This window comes from Bos javanicus, chromosome 6 (assembly GCF_032452875.1).
Source record: "Bos javanicus breed banteng chromosome 6, ARS-OSU_banteng_1.0, whole genome shotgun sequence".
NCBI classification, from domain to species: Eukaryota; Metazoa; Chordata; class Mammalia; order Artiodactyla; family Bovidae; genus Bos; species Bos javanicus.
This window is the reverse complement of record NC_083873.1, coordinates 87,078,092-87,101,640: the sequence shown is the minus strand read 5'-3', so window position 1 is coordinate 87,101,640 and position 23,549 is coordinate 87,078,092. Positions and strand designations below refer to the sequence as shown.

At 36.7% G+C, this 23,549-nt stretch overlaps 1 protein-coding gene across 3 annotated transcripts in view; it reads right to left on the bottom strand.

Moving 5' to 3' along the window:
- Positions 1-300: 300 nt before the first annotated feature.
- SLC4A4 (solute carrier family 4 member 4) overlaps positions 301-23,549 on the bottom strand; it is a 362,767-nt gene continuing 339,518 nt past the window's right edge. For 2 of the 3 annotated variants that reach the window (XM_061420424.1, XM_061420421.1), the window contains exons 21-25: positions 17,584-17,652; positions 14,227-14,400; positions 12,105-12,266; positions 5,457-5,536; positions 301-4,763 (exon numbers count right to left, since the gene is read on the bottom strand). In XM_061420424.1, coding sequence (XP_061276408.1) covers positions 4,661-4,763; positions 5,457-5,536; positions 12,105-12,266; positions 14,227-14,400; positions 17,584-17,652 — 588 coding nt within the window. In that variant the 3' untranslated portion in view covers positions 301-4,660. Of the gene's footprint in view, positions 4,764-5,456; positions 5,537-8,051; positions 8,149-12,104; positions 12,267-14,226; positions 14,401-17,583; positions 17,653-23,549 lie in introns of all 3 variants that reach the window. The other variant, XM_061420422.1, reaches the window with a different exon arrangement.

The following is a 23,549-nucleotide window of genomic DNA, read 5'->3' as shown; positions in this document are numbered from 1 at the left end:
GAAGAATAACAATGTCACCTTTTCAATAAACCATTTCACTGCTCTTAGTGGACATACTTTTTCTTGCTTTGAGCCCTTGCATCATAGCCCTTCATTAAGACTTGAATAGATAATTCTTACAATTTCTTATTTTACGTAATTTAGACATCTATTTTATCCTCTTGCCTAGAGTAATGAAAGGCAATCAGAGGTCAGGAGTTTGAACTTACTCACCTTTGTATTTCCCACATCTTCCAAAGAAGGAAAATAACAGGCAGTTAATAATTATTTGAAAAGTTGAAGAGAAGCACTTGACACTCATAATGCATAAAGTTACTTTATTTTAAGTATACATTTAATTTTGAAAAATATAAATGCTAAAATATCTCATCTTCTTCATCTCTTAATTCCATAAAAGTCACAATAGAAAGCTTCATAAAACTGTAAAATACTATAATGTTATAGGAATTTTAGGTTTTATATTGGAAAAAAATTATTAGTAATATATTGAAATGTTTTCTGTTCTATATCATTTTGTTCCACCATGTTGATCTACTTCATTTAAAATAAAAAGATGCATCATTTCTCCAAAGTTAATAAAGACTTAAGAGAATAAAAATAAGAATATCTGAAAGTGCGTATTGATTCTGAAAAGTAATGTGTACGGATATGTACCAGCCATGAAAATGGCTAAAAAGAGGCAACTATTCATTCTTTTCACATTGTAGGATTGGGACAAAGTTACTTCTGGCTCTAAAAGTTTCACTGGATGACTTTAGCCCTGAGTTGCAATATTTGCTTAAGAACAGAATTCAGGATTTTTGTATGTACCCATAGAGCACAAAGAAATGAGCCAAAAAATAGAACATATCTAAATTTCTGGTCAAAAAGCAACTTGACTGGTTAGCATATATCACACAACTTCTTTATTTCAGGCTACAATGAAGCTCGATGAAATCATCATCTGAAAACTCCCAAGGCCCAAGCAAAATATCATTCAATTGTATTCGGCCACTTGGTGCCACTGGGCTTCATGCTCATACTGTGAAGAGTAGAAGTGAAATCTCATGGAATAAACAAGAACATCTTAAGTTCCTGTACCAAAATCATGAAGTGGTATGAAAAGGATTGAAGAAAGCTTTGTCCCATCCCTGCACAATGTCAACCTCTGTAATACAACTCAAACGGTTTTGTTTTTGTTTTTGAAAGATAGTCAGCAGTCAACACATTTCAAGTACTTAACACAGTTTTTAAAAAAAGAACCAAAAACTTGGAAGACAATCGTTCTCTGTTTTAAACACCAGTATATAGCTGATTAAAGATTTACTCTGTGTGTGTTGGTGCATGTGCATAGAATACATACAAACTGAACTTCTGACGGCAGACAATCGTTTCTCTTCTTTCCAGTCTTTGGTTGGGGGCTGACTAGAGAAGGCTTGTCTTCCTACTTCTCTGACTTCCTCCATCCCCCTACCCTACTCCACCACCTGACTAGAAAAAGAGGCAGGGACTGTACCCAGTACGGCACACAAAATAATTAGGATCCCAACTTGTTCATTATTTTACATAGTAGAGTGACTTTTATCCAGGAAAACAGTGTCTCCAAAACATCTTTCCAATGCAAGACCACAAGTCTTTATTCTCTGATAAAGCAGATGCTCTCCTTCCAACACTGAGTCAGTACAACCACAGGACTTTTAACAACTCTGCATGTACCCTTAGTCCTTTACTTCTAACATAAATCTTTTACCTCTGTGTTTATATCAGGGAGAAACACTTGCGAAAACAAATTTACTATTGTATTCTGTGTGTCCAGTTTACATAAAAACAAAACCACCCCAAAATCTGCTTTAGTTCTTTGATAGTACATTCAATTACTGAAAGTATAAGTCACTCAGTTGTGTCCGACTCTTTGCAACCCCATGGACTATACAGTCCATGGAATTCTCCAGGCCAGAATACTGGGAGTGGGCAGCCATTCCCTTCTCCAGGCAGGGGATCTTTCAAACCAGGGACTGAACCCAGGTCTCCCGCATTGCAGGTAGGTTCTTTACCATCTGAGCCACCAGGGAAGCCCACATTCAGTTAAAATACAGATAATCTGGTAGCTCTGTGTGGACCTCAGGGTTTGTTTGTTTAGTTGGTAACTACTTGTGCTCCTCTGAAAGTAAGTGCTTTTTAAAATACTTCCCTGGGTTCCAAAATATTGAAAAGATTTGATGCTATTCCTTTTAGCAAATACAAGGTGCTTCTCTGCATTCATGAGTATCAGCCTTCCATCACAGAATGTGGGTGATTAACGAAGGTACAGGTAGTTTTATCTACTCAAAGGCTGAAATATTGAGTTAAGTTGCTTCAGGAGTTCTTTGAAAGGGACAGAAAGGGACATGAATCCTCAAATACTTGATTCATGATCAGAAATATAAATTATTCTATCTAGAGTATAAAAGTGAACAAATGTGTCTTTAACAAGATCCTAGGTTCGGCTAATCTTAATATGCATGGCATTTAAACATTTTATCAATGCTCCCATTAGAAAGACAGAGAAAAGCTTCGTACAGTTTTAAATTAGGATAATGAAAAATAAGTAATATCATCATTTTAAGAACAGCTCTAAATACAAACATGATGCCAAAATTTGGCACGTGAGGTTTTAACAAATAATGTTTATTCTGCCACCTTCATTTTAATGAAAAAATTGTAGGTCATTTATGTCTATTTTGTATAAAATTAAAAGTTTTAAGATTATCAGATACTATAAAAGTAACAGTTAATTTAGGACAATAAAATTTTTATAATCAAAATTTCAAAAGGACAGAATTATAATTTAATTAATATAAGAATGAGTGGGAGTCAATATGTACATATTATGAAACCAAAATAAGCGGTTTCATTCTGCTTCTAATACTCCTCCAACAACCTGTCTCAGTCAGGATACATCACAAATATGGTTTTGGGAATCCAAAATTATGGATTCACCATTTAAAATGCTATTTTTAATGCAGATTCATAATATATAATGCAGACTATTAAGATATTACATTTAGATAACATGCTAAATTTGGTTAAAGATCTAATTTTCATTTGGCTAATTTTCAATATGGTACTTTGAAATACACATATACACATATATAGACATATATATTTTAAATGCCCCAATCACAAAGAATAATTGCCTTTCAATCTTAAAGACAATGTATTATTAAAAATGTATACATATATAATAACTCTGAGATCTATCTGCATTCCCATAAACACTTTTTAAATGTGTAAATGGTCTATTATATAGTCTTATGGATTTTGTATTGTAAATAAGGGCTACTATGTTAGTGATAGTGACTGCATTCTGGGTAATAAAATATACTTACCCTCATTTGCATAATGGTAAATCTCTTGGACCTCTGATAGATTTTTCATAAGTGGTTTGGATTTTATAAAAACTGACACAAGAGACTAGTCACTTCGCCTTTTCCCTACCATCACTCTGTCTCTTTCTAACTTTGCACATATGTGCACCAGCCACACACAGAGTACATACACAAACACACAAATATTTTCAAAATGGAAAAAAGTCTAACAATACTGCATAGGACACTGACATGGTAATACAATCAGCATCCGTGCCTGGATACTATTATCAAAACATTAGTTATTCCCATTACAAAGGAGTGTCTCCCTCCTCCCCCAATCTCCTTCATAGAACAGTTAAATTTCTCTTAAAGAAAGGGAAAAATGGATGCTTAGAAACATGGTGTTTTTAGTCCAATCTAGCCCTCAGGCATACCCTAGAGACGGTGTGTGTGTGTGTGTGTGTGTGTGTATGTAAAAATCACATTATATACAATACAATTTTTACAGAAAGCCTGGCAGCTACAAATAAGAGGTAGAACTACTCAAAACTATGTTTCCTGCTGCAGGAAAAAATTCATTTTCTTTACAGTAATTAAAAAAAAGTTTAAAAAATTGACAAAAAATAAGTTGCAGGTTAGGCCCCATAATTTAAACAACAAAATCTAGGAAGAAAAATATTTTTCAATGTACTCAACAGATAAGTTCATTAAAGGGTTAAAAAAAGTTTGCATAGGAAAAAAGGGACATTCCAGCACTTGCTACAATGACGGCAATAGTTTCTCTAATGGGAATAAAGTACCTTTAGTTTTCCTTCTTTTGATAATTCTAAGATTAGGGTTTAAAAGCAAGAGCAAGTTAGAATAGCAGCACGTTTTCCAGTCCTGGAGAGCAATACAAGCGAGAAGGGACTGTCTGGAGGTCAAGGTTTGTTCCACCAGACAGAAACATAAGCCAGTAAGCACAGCTCCAAAGCTAATGTTGGAAGTTCCTTCAATATTTTAATAAAAGGTGTTATAAAATCCTTAATACTTTTGCCCTCTGCTTAATAAAGGAAAATGACAGGGTCTGTGCATGTTTAGAGTGACAGAGGAATTTGGTTGTCAGAGGACATATCTGAAAGTATAGGAACAAAAAGGGATTCTTCAGATGTTGTTTTTAAGGAATGGTGCACTATTGTCTGGATTTTACCTATGCAAGAGAGAAGCAGAGAGAGAGCTGTAGTGTTTGGCCAGTGACCAAAAACCAAAAGAAAACAAAAATTTAAAAATAATCAGACAAGAAACAAGAACATAAACAACAAAAACGGTCAGTTTTAAGAAAGACAAACAGGTTACAATGTAGTTTCTGTTCCCTTGCTCCTCCAGAAGTAATCATTGTCTTCAGGCTCAAGTTCTATTCTAATTTGAGGCACAACTTTTACTGGAGTTCTAGGACTAGAGGAAAAGAAAAAGGGGGGGAAAAAAAGGAAATAGTAAGTACAACAGAATTCCTTTACCATCTGTCAAATGTTTATGCGTTGTATAGAAGTCAAGTGGGTCCTTCTTTGTTCTCTTTAAATACTTATCTCCTCCTTCTGTATTAAAAACAAACACTTTAAAAATGGGACGAAGTTACCAAATAGGAGTTAAGAAATTCAAGTAAGAGTTTCATAAGCTCTCACACCTAGGTTGGAAAAAAAGCCAACAATAAGAAAGACCTACCAGGGAGGTGTCACTGTCAGAAGTTAAAGGACAAAAAGACTGACATGAAAAATACTCAGAGATTTCACGATTTTGAAAATCAAGGAGGATCTGAAATCTCTAGAGCTGTGTAAAAAGGAAGGAAACTACTGGAGAAGAGCCAGCAGGAAATGCCAGCTACCCTTAAATCAGAGATGACACTGGTATGATGCTGGACTTTAAAGATCCTGAAAGATTTCATTATGTTTAAGAGTAGGTGGAACAGGTCTCTTAGAATGTTTTCTACAAGTAAAGGCTTGGATGAGGTCTGATGTCTCGGTAATTTTTCTAAGATAAATTTGTAGGGAGGATGGAGAACAGGGTGTCCTGCCAATAACCTGCCACTGATTCCATGTGTGCAGGGCAATCACCCCACAGAACAACGTTAGATACTGGGCTGTCCTTTACCTTGGCATACCGAGTGACCGAAGGAAAGGAATTTTATCAGCATGATGTATGGCGTTCAAGGAATGTTGGTGATCTTTCTCCTAAAAAAAAAATTTAAATCATAAATAGTCATTGGTAAAGTATAACATTAGAAGGAAAAATTTTTAAGTCTTTACAAAAAGGGATACATCTTTTACAACTGGAAATAGTATGAAAGACGAGTTTACACGATTTAAATAAACACTGTATCAAGAATCTAAGTAGTGTGATGAAGCCAAAATCACTCGGTTTCCTTTATTCTAGGTTTTCTGGGATGGGCCACTACTGTTTTCAGTGAGAGGACAAGCTAAATAATTTTAGCGGATGATAACATCTACTGAACGCCTAAGTCTTTGCCCTTGGATTTCCTGCCATCTTTAGCATTCACAACTTTGTCCTGCTATTATTCATGGGGGTAAATAAAGATTTTGAGGAACTCGCTTCTACTGCAAATCCACAAAATCAATTTTGTTCTTTCATGGATTTATATGATACTAGAAAAGATTTTAGCATGATCATGGGTATTTTGCTTAAATAAATTTCTCATGTCATATCCACTACTTTCAAAATATCCTTTTAAAGGTTTTTGAGAAAATGAAGAACAATTAGCAATAAATAATCAATCTGCCATACACTTTTTCCAGGAGCCTCAAATTCTATCTGGTGATTTTTTTTTTTTAAAGTGTGAAGTAAAAGCGTCAGTCACTCAGTCATGCCCTACTCTTTGTTACCCCATGAACTGGGGCCCACCAGGCTCCTCTGTCCATTGAAATCTCCAGGCAAGAATCCTGGAGTGAGTAGCCATTCCCTTCTCCAGGGGATCTTCCTGACCAGGGATGAACCCAGGTCTTCTGCACTGTAGGCAGATTCTTTACCTTCTGAGCCACCATTCTGATTTTTTAAAAGTAGTTTTTAAATTGTACTTGGAAGAGGTGTGCCAGGTTAGGATGCCAATAGAAGACTTCTACAGTCTCTTTTTGTTCTTTAATGCTCTGGAAATGAAAATGAAACCAAATAATGGTTTGAGGAGCTTGAACTTAAAAAAAATATTCAACTAAATGTTGCTGATAGGATCGAGAAGAAAGTAGTCTCAGTCACAGATTACAGATTGGACACCAAAGGTGAGACTGCGTTAATTCTCTTTTCTTTAAACCAGTGTGGGAGCCAGCTTCCAAGATGGCTCCCACCACTGCCTACCTTCTGGTATTCATGTCCTTATATAATTCCTCCCAATATTGTACCAGGGTTGGTTTATGTAACCCAGAGAATATGCACAGGAGATGGTACATCACTCCTGAGACATAAAGATTGCAGCTTCTGTTCTGGTTTCTTCCTCTGTTATCACTGGCCGCCATGACAGGGACAACCCTAGCAGATATCCATGAGCGAAGGAACTATAAAATCTCCTGCCAACTGCTTGAGCCTGGAAGTGGATCCCCAATTCTGGTCAAGCCTTCAGACTTAGACCCAGTGAAGAGCTTGAGAGCTGCCACCTCAAGAGAGCCCTTGGGCCAGAATCACCCAAATCAGTGGCTCCTAAACATCAGGAACTACATGAGGTGATCCAGGTTTGTTGGTTTAAGCTGCTGAGCTTTGTGATAAACACCAAGAAATATTTAAAATACCCATTTTCCATAGATATTCATTCATTTCAAACTTTTCTTGGTAACTTCTTATTGAAGTTGAAATAGCACTGTCAAATAGAAATAAAAATGCTTCAACTGTCTTTTCTTGTAACAGATCAGGATACTCTGAAGTACACCTGGAGCTAAAAGAGTATGTTTCCTTCAAATGAAAACTCAAAATAGTTTGGAGGCAATTGGTCCTTGCTATTGAAAAAGCTTGAGATAGTCACTAATGTTACTACAAAAGTGTTCACCCTTTTCAACTGGCCTGTTAACTCAACTACAAAAAAAAAAAATGACATGTCAAAAACCATTACACCTTTGCCACCAGGCTATTACCCCCAGAAAGACCAGTACAATTACAAAGATGATTTTGAAATAGCAGAAGGAGAATGAAGAAATTAGGAAGAAAATGCAAATATCTTATAGGCTATACCCAAAGATGGGTGGTAATATTTAATGATTGCCAATTTAATTGAAATAACATTTACGCCAAATTCTCAGTATTAACAATTGACTGACTCATTGATCTTTGAGAAACCCACGATGCAATCTCTCTTTTGAGCTGATTTGATCATTGGTGGAAACCTAAGGAAGACAAACAGTAACAGACAGTGATGTAGTACTAGAAGCTGCCATTCTACATACCAGCAGAAAAAAAGGAAATCAATTAAAAACATGGTTATGAGTTTAGCAATTCAAAGAAACTGGCGATAACTTGGATCAGAGAAAAGACAATCAAATAAAAACTTAAATGGTTATGGATAAAAGGAAAAGGTAAAGAATAAAGATCAAGGAATGTAAAAATGAAATTTCATAATAAGTATAAATCTGCACATAGAAAAAAAGAAAGAAAACAGGGGAAGTGAATGGAGATGACAGTCCTTAAGTTTTTTCTCTGTAAAGTGCAAATCATATTCCAGCCGGCATGCAAGAGGTTAGTTCTACTCACTGTCGGAAGGTTTGCTATCACTTAGGAAAGGTTGCTGTTCCATGATGTCCATTGGAATTTTAATACTTGGAACTTTTTCTGAGTATGGGCAGTCAGACTGTGAAAGAAATTTACAACAGTTTTATTTTATGCAGACCTCACAGGATGGATTGAACCTATTACATTATCATTTACGCTGTACTAAGGAGAACAGCCTTAGATACAATCACTTCTCCTTTGCTGGCTTTTCAAGTTCTATGGCATCTTCCCATCACACTTACTTTCCTTTCTTCTAGGTTAAGGGAATTAAGTCAGTTAAAACTAGAACCACACAAATGGAGCTCACCACAAATGAAAACAATTGTAAAGTTTTCCATAAGCTGGATTCACAATCAAATATTTATGGGTTAATTGTATGTGTCTTTGAAACTAACAGTTAAGTGTGAAAGATTAAATTTAGGAGACTTCCTAAACTATATGTTCTTGAAATTTTGTTTCATTTATGCTTTCCAACACTACCCCCAGGAAAATGATGATTTATCTTTCCTTCCAAGACACGTAAGGATACTTTTTCTAATATTCACTCTCAAAGAGTCATCCATATAGACCTGAAAATAACCCTCCATCCTTTACTCTAATACTCTATCAAAACTATTTTGTACTTAAAGGTTCATCTTAATTAGCTTATTCCAAATATATTTCGAAATTTAGCAAAACGTGAGAAGATGAAGTCAAAAGGAAGGTGCCTATGATGGTCAGATAAGGAGAAAAGAATCATCACCAAAATAAAAAATCATGAAGCTTCTTAAAGAATGGACCACTTAAGCCAAAACTGTAACAGATTTCTATAGGATTAACACTTTACTGTTTTTCAGGATTCACTGAATCCATGGCTATGCCTGAACCCAAAAGATGGAATTTATCTCTTCACTGAAAGTACCAAGGAGATGACATTTAGTTGAAAGGGGAAAAATGGGAACTAGGGATGAAAGAAAATAAAAAACAAATCTTACCATAAAACTATTACACATATAGAAAATTCCTTTATGATGAATCTAAAGAGGATAATGAGCCTTAAATATTAAATTAAAATATTGAATTAAAATATTTCAAAAGATTAAAATATTGCACTGGAATTGAAAAAAATGAAAATGTTAAGAACGGGTTTTGGTGCAGTATTTCAAAGTTTCCCCAAATAATAGCATTTATAGATGAACAGATTGGCAGCTCACCCTTAATCATACATAGCCTAATGGGTGGGTTCAAAAATGACTGAGTGGCTCAAAAGGCAGGCAAGCCCTAATTTTCACTACTTTTGCTCACAGATATTAGAGTTGGAAATCTCATACCCTTGTGTGGCTCCCTATATCCATGGATGCCAAACCACACAATGGCCAAGTGAACATTAGGAAAGCCACATTTCAAATGGAGAATCCCAAATAATGGGCTCAACACTCAGAACTTATGGCACAGATATACTCTGGCTGGATTCACTGTCTAGGATTCATAATAAGCTTGTTTGTTTGTTTTTGTGGGGGCAAGGGGGCAGGGGAAAGAGGAGAAAGAGGAAAAGAAACATATCACACATTATCTTCAAGAAATCTGTTGGAAATATGGATTGAAAATGATAAACATTATTAATAAAAGAATAGTGCTGCTTAAATAAAATGTGATTTGCTGAAAATCAAATCTAAGAATTAGAAGACCTTCTTAGGAGCTCATTTGATCTGACCTCTGACATTAGAGAGCACTAAATTTAAAACATTCTTAAAAGTAAATATTTCATTACTATTTTTCCCTAAAATTCATTACAGAAGATGATTCCATAAAATTATTTCATACATTTGTAACGTGTAATGAATTTTAAGTTTGGTGTCCATGTACCTAAACTGAGGTACTGGTCTTGAAAATTCAAGATGAAATACTGCGTTAATTATCTCAGTATTTCAGGCAATCTTTTCTTTGCCTTGAGTAGCCTAGAAATTTATTTCAAAATTTGATTTCTATTCAATGTGTAAACGCATCTTTCTTGTTAACACTGCATCTTAATCTGTGCCGCAGTTTAAGCACATTCTCCCTTTTTCTGTCATCATTGGAAACAGAAAATCTATACACCTGTTCTCATTGAAGATGGATGATGACAGTCACAGAAGCTCCCTCAGACTCCTTCGCTCTTTAGCTAAATGCACCTCATGTATTTAGCCTTTTCTTATTGGATCAATTTATCTAAAATCCAAGTTCGTCTGTTGTCTTCCTTCACTGTACTCTTCCCAAGTTCTCCAAAAAGAATACAATATCAGACAGCTTGACCAATCGAAAATAACCAGACAGGCCTGGACGAGAGCTTTGTTTTTGCCAATATGTGTATGCTTAGAAAAATGACTTAACATTTCTCAATCTAAAGTTCCTCATCCATAGAACAGGAACAAAAGTAAAGAGCTGTTTTGGCACTTAAGGACAAGGTATGCCCGATCCATCAAAATGATCAAGTACAGACCAGACAAGGAAAACTAACAAGACTCTCATGTCAGAAGGATCCTGGGGATTCCATTAGAGTGGGGATACTGCATTGGGTAAAATCTAAAACAAATCTACAAATCTTCATGTAGAAGGTGTCATTTTGGCTGCCCTTTCAGAAAGCTATTGAGATAAGCTACTTGTGTGAGTGTGTGTTTGTGTGTGAAAGAAAAGCAAATCCCAGATTTTCTCCCAGTCCTGATTATAGACTTTAGTGAAACACCAAGATTTCTGTGAAATGTTTTCCTAAAAAGTGGACAATCATTTTATTTCTTAGCTTAGTCATACAATTGCCAGAAGATAACCTAAATTACAACACTGACTATTATAATTATGTAAAAAGATCCCCAAATGCCAATTTCCTTTCCATTTTATTGAAGGGTTACAGAAAAGCAATCTCAAATTATGCTTAAGTCCATATGACCCAGCAATCTCACTACTGGGAATATACCCTGAGAAAACTATGATTCAAAAAGACACATGCACCCCAATGTTCATTACTGCAGCACTACTTACAATAGCCAGGATATGGAAGCAACCTAAATGCCCACTGACAGATGAATGGATAAAGAAGACGTAGTACATATATAAAATGGAATATTACTAAGCCATAAAAAGGAACAAAGTTGGGTCATCTATAGAGACACGGATGGACCTATAGTCTGTATACAGAGTGAAGTCAGAGAGAAAAAAACAAATAGCATATCATACATTAATGCATATGTGTGGAATCTAGAAAATGGTACAGATGAACCTACTCACAGGACAGGAATAGAGATGGAGAACATGTGGACACAGTGTGGCAAAGGGAGGGTGGGACAAATTGGGAGAGTAAGACTGATATATATACACTATCAACAAACAGCTAGTGTGAACCTGCTGTAGGGAATTCAGCTTGGCGCTCTCTGGTGACCTAGATGGATGGGATGGGAGGGAGGTCCAAGAGGGAGAAGATATACGTATCCATACAGCTGATTCACTTCACTGTCTAGCAGAAACTAACACAACATTGTAAAGCAACTATACCCCAATAAATTTTTTAAAATTATGTCAAAGTCTAATGCAAGGATAAATAAAATAGCTGAGAAGCTTGTTTGAGAGCCCACTCAAATACATACAGAGATCCCAGGATGGGAGGTCACCAGCATTTGTCCTCATCAGGCTTAAAATTATATAGAAAGGAGCTATTATCTCAAATTTAAATCCTGGATTATCAATAATAAACCCAATACATTTTATAGCTATGAAGCAAGCTTCCTTTTTTTAATCTAGGAGATCAGAGATTAAAGTTTTTTTAGATATGGTGGGCTTGATTGCCTAGAAGTCATTACATCATTAGTAGCATATTTGCAGTTACAGAAGATTTCAGAAAATATTTTTAAGAAACAAAGAAAGAAAATAAAGGGCAAACAAAGGTGAAAAGTGGCAAACAGCATGACCAGTAAACATTCTGGGAACTCAGACATTCATCACACAGAAGGATTTAAAAAAATACAATTTTCACATTTGTTTAACCAACTTTGGAATTTTACTTCGGAATTTTAGAAAGCCCCTTACATCATCATTGTCACTGTCCAGACTTCCTTTCTTCTTTTTCTTTTTCTTCTCATCCTCCTTCTTTTTCTTGTCCTTTTCTGGAATGACATCATCAAGGAAGCTGAGGTCGTGCTGGGAGAAGAGGTAGTCCATGCCTTTTCTGACAGCTACAAGTGCCAAGATCTGGAAGGACAGATACAAAGGGTAGGAAAGAATGCATGTCAGAGAAGTCTGAGTGAGTATTAATATTGCTCTACCAAAATCAGTAGAAACGTTTTTGTACAAGGCTGAAGTATGACAGAACTTGTCTGGCTTGTATGGATTTATATTAAGTGGACCATAAACATTTTCTTCACAGGGAAAGTTGGTTTACAGAAGTCTTTGGCTCACTTCATTTTGTTCACTGTAATGTATGATCCCTCCATTTGGAATTTCTGTGTGAAAGCATTATTTTTTAAAGCATTTTCTTCCATGTCAGATTTCTAATAAAATAACTAAAGTTTCAAAGGAAAAACAGCTTGCATATGATTGCTAATTGTTCAAAATTAAGCCATTATACAGGTTTTTGAAAGTCAAAAAAATGTGTACAATGCACAGTTCACAGAGGCATCTCCAAAATATTAATAATGGGGGAGTATTCTAAAGGAGGTCATCCCTGGGTGTTCTTTGGAAGGAATGATGCTAAAGGTGAAACTCTAGTACTTTGGCCACCTCATGCAAAGAGTTGACTCATTGGAAAAGACTCTGATGCTGGGAGGGATTGGGGGCAGGAGGAGAAGGGGACGACAGAGGATGAAATGGCTGGATGGCATCACCGACTCGATGGACGTGAGTTTGAGTGAACTCCAGGAGATGGTGATGGACAGGGAGGCCTGGCGTGTTGCGATTCATGGGGTCACAAAGAGTCAGACACGACTGAGCGACTTAACTGAACTGAACTGATTTAGTTTACTCAGACCATTTATTCCAATGGGGTGACTTTAATCACCACCTTTAACTGAATATTTACCCTTAGTCAGACACTGTGGTAAACTCTTAGACAATATTTTCTCATTTATTGCCATGACGAACAACCCAAAAGGTAGATGTTAGTATCTCTAATCCAAAAGGAGAGAAAACTGAAGCTTAGGGACATATGAAGGTTATCCAAGATCACAAAGCCAGATAAAGGGAGAATACAATAGGTCCAGTTTTCTAACTTGAACCCCAGGACTCTTGAGCTCTGTATCTTTGATTTTATGAACTGCTCTTGAAGGTATATTAAAGATGCTTTTGCTCAACAGCAAATTAATATGCAGTAGGACCTGGAAGTCCTGACTCTGCTTCAAATTAACAGTTGTCTTTAGATTATGCTGTATGTCAGCCTCTGCATCTCTTAGAGAAATAATAACTTAATTAAAAAGAAAAAAAAGCAAAAAAAAAAAAAAAGTAAAGCTACAATAGCATTATTTCCCACACACACAAATTCAGTGATGAAGTCAAATACAGAGCTAGCATTTCCTTATGTCCTTCTTCATTTGTGATTCAGAGTTGAACATTAGCTGTTTCACCTTCCTTCACATCATAACATGGCAAGGCGAGCCCAGACTTACCCTAACACTTAGCATGATACAAATTTGAAGAACTTCAAAAACTAAGCTTAGATCTCCATTTCTTCTAATTCACTCATTGACCTCTTATAAGCTGCCAAACTAGCCCTCTATTATTTGACCTGAAGTGTGCCTGAAGTGTATTCTGATTGACTCCAATGTAGCAATATTTCAAAAATAACTAATGTCATGTATACTTGTGTCTACCATGTGTCAGGCATTATGCTATCCCCTTTATATTCATTGTTGACGCACAGAATAAAACAAAGATGCCATTCTCATTTTACTGATGAGTTAATGGGGGCTCAGGGAAGTTCACGGGTAAGCATGAACCAGAGCCAGTACCTGAACTCAGCTGTTGGACTACAAGGTCCAGCCTAGACAACCAGAGACCCGGGAACCCTAAGTTATAACCCACCAAACTGATTAGGTCAAAACTCAAAAAAAAAAAAAAACTGGAACTATCCATAAAAGATACATGTGTCATCAATATTACAATAACTACATGATGCTGGTGTGATCTCATGGGTAGGTTCAATCAGAACAATCCCTACCATGACTGGAAAAATGATAGCAGCCACGGTGGACTTGAGGATCCAGAGCAAGGCTAGACAGAGCACCTGCAGGAAAGTGAACAGGTGCACTCGCCGCAGCGGGACGTGGCGCAGGTAGATAAAGTCAGGCTGATGCTTCAGAGGCATCAGGAGCAGCTTCAGACGATCCATGAACTGGGGAGAAAAGGGAAGGAGAGGACAAGTGCGTTACTTCAAGGGCTGATGCACCAAGTCATTTCTTTCCATCTAACTCACCACTGGTGTTTTATAGTCTATATTTTAGGCAAGCAGGGACCTTGTTAGAGAACACTGGTCAGGAAGAGAAGAAGCATCATCTAACACAGTAAATCAGTACGACTCTTCCGGTTTTTGTTACTTTGCAGGAAAGTTATGCAGCTATAGGACGATATGAGACAAAGTGGCCACTAAAGAATAGTCTCAAAGTCAAATATAAACTCAAGATGTTCATCTCCTACTTTTTTAAGATCTTGGAGTTTTCCTTTCATTTTATTAAACTTTATTTATTTTTGGTTGTGCTGGGTCCTCATTGCTGTGCATGAACTTTCTTGGTTGCAGTGAGCAGTGGCTACTCTCTAGCTGTGGTGCATGGCTTCTCACTGCAGTGGCTTCTCTTGTTGTGGCTTGCCAGCTCTGGAGCACACTCTCAGTGGATGTGGTGTGCAGGCTTAGTTGATCTACGGCATGTGGGATCTTCCCTGAGCAAGGATCGAACCCACGTCCCTTGCACTGGCAGGCAGATTCTTAACCACTGGACCACCAAGGAAGTCCTCAGCTCCTATTTTCTACATGTGCTATCTACACCTTAGGAGAAGAGCCTGGGCCTATGCTACTAATAATGTGCTAAAGGAAGATAGCTAACTCATGTGTCTCCCTGTGCCTAAGCTGTCTTATCTGAAAAGAAGAGGCAATGCTATGTATCACATATATTTCAATACTGTTTTAAGGATATAAAAGAAGTATCTGACCTGAAAACGGGAATGCATTGGTATTTTCATAAATTTCACATTATTTATCTCTGGCATAACTTAACTAATATATTCAGCAATAAATTACCATTTCGCAGAGAAAAGCCATGTGAATACTGTAGTGACTTTTAGATCACCAACAACTAGATACCTGATCTAGGAAAGGCTATTCCACTGTTACGTATAAACAAGTATTAAAATGACTACTGAACACCTATGTGCCTGGTGTTGTGCTTCAAAGAACAACAGCAAAAGAGACACTGATGTATAGAACAGTCTTTTGGACTCTGTGGGAGAGGGAGAGGGTGGGAAGATTTGGGAGAATGGCATTGAAACATGTATAATATCATATATGAAACGAGTCGCCAGTCCAGGTTCGATGCACAATACTGGATCCTTGGGGCTGGTGCACTGGGACGACCCAGAGGAATGGTATGGGGAGGGAGGAGGGAGGGGGTTCAGGATGGGGAACACGTGTATACCTGTGGCGGATTCATGTTGATGTATGGCAAAACCAATACAATATTGTAAAGTAATTAACCTCCAATTAAAATAAATAAATTTATATTTTTAAAAAATTTTAAAAAAAGAACAACTGCTCAGTTTACATCAATCATGATAATAATGATGATATTTAAATACCTATCATAGGAATTTTCACGTGGAAGATGCTTACGAAACACCTGCTGAATCGAATGATCATTTAATAAGAACTCTGAAATAATATTTCTACTTTCTCTCTAGAGAAAAGGGAAAAATGTAAAGTAAATAGGCTATCACAATCTTCCCTGAAGTGATTTCTTATTTAAAGAGTTTTCTTCCTTCCTCCGAAGTTATTTTTGACAAATAGGAGCAGTCCCACCTATGAAGATTGAGGTAACAAAATTTTTTACTAACTCAAATCTTGCCAAAAAGGTCTAAAAGAGGGAAGAGTTGGGAATTCCCTGGTAAGTCCACAGGTAGTTCTCTGATCTTTCAGTGCAGAGGGCACAGGTTCAATCCCTGGTAGAGGAACTAAGATCCCACAAGCTGCACAGTGTGGCCAAAATAATAAATAAATAAAAATAAAAGAGGGAGAGTCAAGAGAAAAAGTAAAGAGAAATGGCAATACAGCAACACCACAGTAGAATTTTAAAAATCCACTAGCTGTCCTTTCGGCAAGGGATCTTTTTTCCCCTACTGTTATAAATTCACTGATTTTCTTTCCTTTCTGTTTAACTTAATAAGCTTGTAGCTCCAACCATTGATTACACATCCAGAACACATAAATCAAACTTTTGATCTAGACTGACTTATTTAGGCTGAACAAAAATATGATCTATTTGTTTGAGGACCATGTTTGTTTCATATTTTTCCATTTAAAGTAAGAAAGAATATTTACTATGCTAGGTAAAACTATTTTTACACATTTATACTTCCCAGAAGTTTCATGGACATTCATGAAGTAAACCCACATTCACATCCTTCTAGTCCAGTCTATGAAGAACGACCTTGTATTTTGTAATAAATATACAAATGGTGAAGAACTTGACTCAAAGAACTATAGCCTTTCTCTTTTTGGAGTTCTGGCCACTCTATCGGACTCTAAATTCAAATTAATCTAAATCCAATAAATGAAAACAAGGATTATTATAAAGGGGTTTAAATAAATTCTTACGATGCTCACAGGACATGCAGTCTTTTCCATGAAAACATCACTAAGTGCTAAATAAGGCTACAGTTAACAAGGTGCCAGAAAGCAGAAGTACTTCCAGTTTTCTGGTGCCAATTAAAGTAAACCTCAATTGAAAGACGAAGTCCCTTACAAAATTTTCCTTAATGACTTTTTAAAAAGGGGGGCCAGTTTTACCCAAGATGTGACAAACCGAAATTTCTGACAAAAGTCGCACATTAACCATGTTGACTTGATTCTTTTATTGGTGCAAAACTCTTGATCTGTGATCTCAGCCACATGAAAAGCAAATCAAGTAAGAATAGGTTGCTCTTAGTACAGGGTAAAGGCAAATGGATAAATAGTTCCTCAAGCACATTCAAAGGTTAGACTTCCTTCTCAGGAAAGAAGGAAGGAAAGGAGGGAGGGAAGAAGGAAAGAGGGAGGGAGGGAGATCACAGAGAGATTTCTTACTTTCCTAGTCAAAGGGCCTTTAACAGCTTATTTCAAGGATGAGTATACATGACAACATTTGTTAACAAATTTACTTTTGTTAATTAAATCAGAAACACAGGTGAATGGTGGAGAAAGTAGAAAATAAATGCATTTTAAAAATTTAGCAGTTAAGGATTAGCACTTTTTTCCAATGATCTATTACTGGACTGTTTATACTACTACAAGAAAACGTTAACTGTGTTTAGATTGCTATGGAAAACTTACCTGCACACCATTAAGAGATGCTACCCCCATATACAGGAACACACCATAGAGTACAGGCATGGGAATAAACTAGGATGGGAAAAATGGAAGAAAGTTTAAAAACAAAAATAAACAACAATAATAATAACAGTAAAAGATAAGACTTAGTAACACAGTGACCACTAATCAGTGTGCTTTCCTCATCATTGACAAACTTCTAAACACTTTGTACTAGAAAGAAATAAAGGAGGGTGAAGGAGACTTTCATATTGCATCTGATGCTTGTTTGCACTTTTTAAAAACAATTAGCATGCATGACCTTAAAATGACTTTTTTAATGGAGAAAAAGTCTGTCTCCCTTTCCCCTTAAAAGGAATGACCATGTAAATCAGATGTTTGCATGAACTGTGCAGCAGAAAGAAAGGCAGAGGGTTGCCCCACTCCTGAGACCAAATTTCTGCCCAACTAGACAGTCTACTGACTTTTCTCTAAATAATTTTCACCAAGTGAAAATTACAGTATTTATACACCAAATATCAGCTCAGTGTATATATGCCTCTTTCAATTAAGTAAACATCAAACTACTGTCCCCCTTCTTCTTCTTGGGAATATTAAAAGGACTAACTAATGAGAATGCTGCTTGAAAGGAGCATGGAGCATCTGGAAGCAATTAATCACATACACAGATTAATACACATCCTTTAATAATGAATTAATACATTTTCATGCATCAGTTAGCAAGAATTTATACAGTAATGTAAGGGAAGTTCCAATATGTTTGTAACTTTTGTCTATTCCTAAACCTTTGAAATGTTCCTAGCACTGTGAAACAAATCAAATCAGGGATGACTGTTTCTGGGAAGTCTTCTATCCGAACAACAAAAAAGGGTTCTCAAGCTTGGATTTTGAAAAGAAGTTCAAGTTCAGGAGTTCTCAAAGCTCAAATACTAAAACCACAATCAATTAAGTCCAGTCTTACCAAATCTGCACAAAGGAGGCTATTGTAGCCAGAAAACAGTATGACTTTAGAGTAATTTTTAAAGAACTATCACATGTATTAAGAAATTGAAGCAAAACGTTTATCAGCCTTTCCTTGTGATTACCTCAAACAGTTCTGTATCTGAGACCCTTTGGAGACTACTAGAGAAATAGGATAGATTCCAAAATAAGTCATAACTGCCAACTGTTATTGATTAGCTATAAAAATGTAAATTTATTATAGAGTAAATATACTGATTTATGAAAACATTCGGAGAAGGCAATGGCACCCCACTCCAGTACTCTTGCCTGGAAACTCCCATGGATGGAGGAGCCTGGTAGGCTGCAGTCCATGGGGTCGCGAAGAGTCGGACACGGGACACGACTGAGCGACTTCACCTTCACTTTTCACTTTCATGCATTGGAGAAGGAAATGGCAACCCACTCCAGTGTTCTTGCCTGGAGAATCCCAGGGACGGGGGAGCCTGTTGGGCTGCCGTCTCTGGGGTCGCACAGAGTCAGACACAACTGAAGCAACTTGGCAGCAGCATGAAAACATTATGTGCCTCTTCTAAAAAAGACCAACAATTTTAACATAGCTAATCTGATCTTGAACTCAGAAAACTAAATGACTTCGAAAGTTGAAGGTGGTGGGAAGGGCAGAGTGAGTGGCAGTGAAGCCTTCATACTGTAATATCCAACAGTCACCACAGAGGTGAATGCATCATGTTCCAGACACTTGAGTCTGGACGTTGTTTTCATTTTCTTTAGAATGTGTGTGTTTCCATTCCTTATGATGCTTCCATACAAATTTATTTAAAAACAAAATGAAACTAAGGAAAAGACCCTTTCATATTTTTGACTTGTTTTTTTAAATTAAATTTTATTGGCGTATAGTTGTTTTACAATATTGTGCTAGTTTCTGCTATACAGCAAAGTGAATCAGTTATTTGTATATATATTATCACCTCTTTTTATTTTTTGACTTATTGTTTTGTTTTGACTTATTTCTTAATTTTTAAAATATCTTCCACAGACAAGACCACTTCTATTCTTCCGCAATATATGATGATTTCTTATCATGTCATTTCTAATTTCTTGGGAAGAAATGAAAGGTGGAAGGAGAGAAAAGAAGTATATAGTTCATGGGAAACTTGTTAGAAATCCTGCCATAGTTATTTTTTAATCTGGCTTAAAAGAAAGTAATCACAAAGATAATCTTGGACCTTATCCCCACCTGTCACCTAAGCTTAGCTAAGCATTTTCTTGAACGTGGCTCTAATGCCAGAGTGAAGGCAATTTGTGCCTTGAGCCTAGGTCTGTTCTCTCTGAACTGATGATGACACATATTGCCAAATTAATCACAAGATGAAATCAGAAGGTAGCATTAACTCAGAACATGGTATGAGGAGGAAAATAGCTTTAGAGATGATCATGTTTTTTAAAAATTATTCTGTGGTGAAAATAGTACATATGAAGAAGGCTATTAATTTGATTTTTAGCTAAGTTCAATGTGATACAAATGTCTTATTAAATCCATCATTTTCTTATGATAGTGTGGTGTGTCAGTAAAAATCTTTCAGTTTGGAAATTCTGATGAAACATAACAGAATTACTGGGTTAGAGGAAATTTTTTTATTGGATTTGATTTATGAGTCATAGCAGAAGGTCAATCCTTAAAAATTCATCACAATATAATATTAATCACAATAGAAATTTCCCAAGAAAGGAAAAGAAGAATGTGCTTTAAAAAGATAGGATCCCATTTTAACTACTATGATATACATAGTAATATCAGGGAGACACTATTATAAAGCAAGACAAGAGAAATTAAAACATAGAACACAAGGTATACTAAATTCACAGGCATATGAAGAAGTATATCAAGAAATGATAAAATTATGCCAAAAATCATACAAATAAGCAATCGTGCCCAGAATGCCAAAAAGCATAATTGTAGATAAATATTATTCTACAATGCTTTCAATAAACATTAAAAATGAAAAAAAATTAAATGCTTGATCCTATCACTAGGTAGAATAATGAAACAGAGATGAGATCAATATTAACATATTCAGACAATGTTACCAATGTTTTCAAATTCTGGTGACATATTCTTCCCTTTGATTTTGATACTGTTAGATTATCCCCATAAGAAAAAAAAATGTAATAAAGGTAAATGCAATTTTAAAAAAAGGAAGGCAGGGTTTGCAGTTGTCCACAGCACAGATTTCAGTACAAGAATGAGGTCTCCCAGCAGAATCATAGTCAGTGTGTGTGTGTATAAAAACGAGAATGAGATCTTTATGAGAGCATGGGCATAGAGGTTAGACAGACCTGGGTTACAATTCTGGTACTTGCCATTGTGCAACCCAGAGAAAATGATTAACTTCCCCATTCTTCAGTATTCTCATCCATATAGTGCTTATGATAAAGATTTGCTGTTGTTTAGTCACTCAGTCGTGTCCAACCCTTTGTGAGACCCATGGACTGTAGCCCACCAGGCTCCTCTGCTCATGGGATTTCCCAGGCAAGAATATTGGAGCTTCCTTCCCAAGGGATCTTCCTGATCCAAGGATTGAATCCACCTCTCCTTCTTTGGCAGGGAGATTCTTTACTGCTGAGCCACCAGGGAAGCCCCATAACAAAGATTGCATAGCACAGATATTTAGTTCAGGGTCTGGCTCATATAGATATCTGATGAATGCTGTGCTGTGCTGTGCTTAGTTGCTCAGTTGTGTCCAACTCTTTGTGACCCCATGGTCTGTAGCTTGCCAAGTACCTCTGTCCATGGGGATTCTCCAGGCAGACATACTGGAGTGGGTTGCCATGCCCTCCTCGACGAACGTAGTACTGAAATCATTATCAAGAGGGCTTTTAGTGGCAGGTCGAGAAGCCTACAAGTGCAAAGCAGAGGTTTCTTTGGCTCCTCTGTGGTGGGCCTGACATGGCAGGAGTTTAGGACAGAAGAAGGGCTACAAAGGTCAGAATACGAGACTTGGTTTTATCGAAGTTTTACAATATTGCTTTTTCAACACTAACAACTGTCTTCAGGAACATGTTATTAAAACAATATCCTTACACCCTTAAGCCTTAAAAATCAACGTAAGGAAGCTGCAGACTTGCAATCTGGTCCGTAATCACTGAAATTGTGGAGCAAGCTATGATGAAGAAGTTTGTAAAAAGGCTATCTTTCTCTATACTTGAGAGAATTAGATATTGGGTCAGAGAAGCTGGGGAAGATCATCTCAAGGAAAATGAAAGTGAATTGTTCTTTGAGGGCAAATACTGTTTTATCTCAAAGGTGGTACACCCCGTGGTTATGAGATCAGGCTTTGGACTCAGAACTGCCTGAGTTCAAATCTTGGCTCGAACAATTCAAGGACTTTGTGACCTGGCAAGTTACTCATAATTTTTCTTAACTATAAAGTTGATTCAGGAAGGGATAGTTAGGGAATTTTGGATGGATATGTACACACTCTATATTTAAAATGGATAACCAACATGGACCTACTGTGTAGCACATGGAACTCTGCTCAATGTTATGTGGCAGCCTCGATGGGAGGAGAGTTTGGGAGAGAACGGATGCATGTCTATATTTGGCTGAATCCCTTTACTGTTTGCCTGAATCAATCACAACATTTTTTGTTAAATGGCTATTCACCAATACAAAATTAAAAAAAAATTGAGATGTTAACAACATAGTAACTGTGTATTATATGCTTGGTGAATAAATTCAATTAAAACCTTTTTTAAGATTAAAAAAAATCCTAAGTAAGTATAATTTTGGTAGGTGTTATTGGAGAACTAAATATAAAAAGTCTATGCAGAGTCCTTAGTCCAAGTCCAAGTTCAATAAATGAGAGCTATGAATACAATCATCTTTATCATCATCTACATTATCACTTCTCCTTGTTTCCCTGTTACTGAGCAGAGTGTACAGCATATAGCAGGAGCTCAACAAATGTTTGTCAAATACAATTTAAATGCTCTCCTCCACATCCTAGATCACTGAACAAATCTGAAGGATAAATTCTGGTCACTCCTCATGTTAAAGATAAACTAATTCAAGCAAAGGCAATAGAAATAGCAGTGAACTTTTCTTGATCTTTATTGCTTTAGGCTTGTCAGAAGAATGGAAAAAGTAAGCTGCAGAAGCTGCCTTTCATCTTCTTCCTGCTCTTTGGTCTCCCTGCGTCTCCCCATACAGAACACTAGCTTAACAGGCAGTATTTCCGCTGCAGAAACACAGATCTAAACTGTCTAGCCAGCCTGGGAAGTCGGTTATTCCTGCTTCTAAGCACTTCTGTACTGAACCAGTGGTGAGATGTGAAGCATGTACCACTGGTTGCTGGCCAAGGTCAAGGGGTGTCCTCCAGAACTTAAAGCTAGTACATTATGATTCCCTGCATTGCATTCTTCTCTGTAAAAAGACAGAGTTTGGCAAAGAGATCAAAACAGAAGTCATCAGCTTCAAAGTAATCAATGTTCACAGTAAGTCTGCCTACATAGGCATGGGGAACGACTACCCAGACTATTTAATGCATGGCAGAAAATACAGCTAGCATCATCGGAGGTCACCAAACCTGTGAGGGATCCTGGGAGTTGGGAGGAAAGTTGGGAGGAAATTTTTAAAACTCACATGTTTCTGTTTCATTCATTTGATCTGCCTTTCAAAGGCAGCTCTTTGAAGTAAAACCATTCCTTAAAGTTGTCATGTGTTTCGTTAAAACACATGGTTATACAGACACATAGTCACATTCCCTCCTCCAAGTTAGGTGCTAATACCACTTTCTAAGTGACTTCTGAGGTTAATTGTTAATCTTGACTTTTCTCAGTCATAACTTAGGTTTCAGTTAAACTACTCTCAACATCCGTTTCTTCCTGTGTTGACTTTTCAAATGAGCTAACAAGGTTCCTGTAGTGAAATGCATGCACCTTAGCAAACTTCAGTGCTAAGGGCACCAGATCTGAAACTGGCTGACCTGTTCAGATGTGGTTCCTGAAGT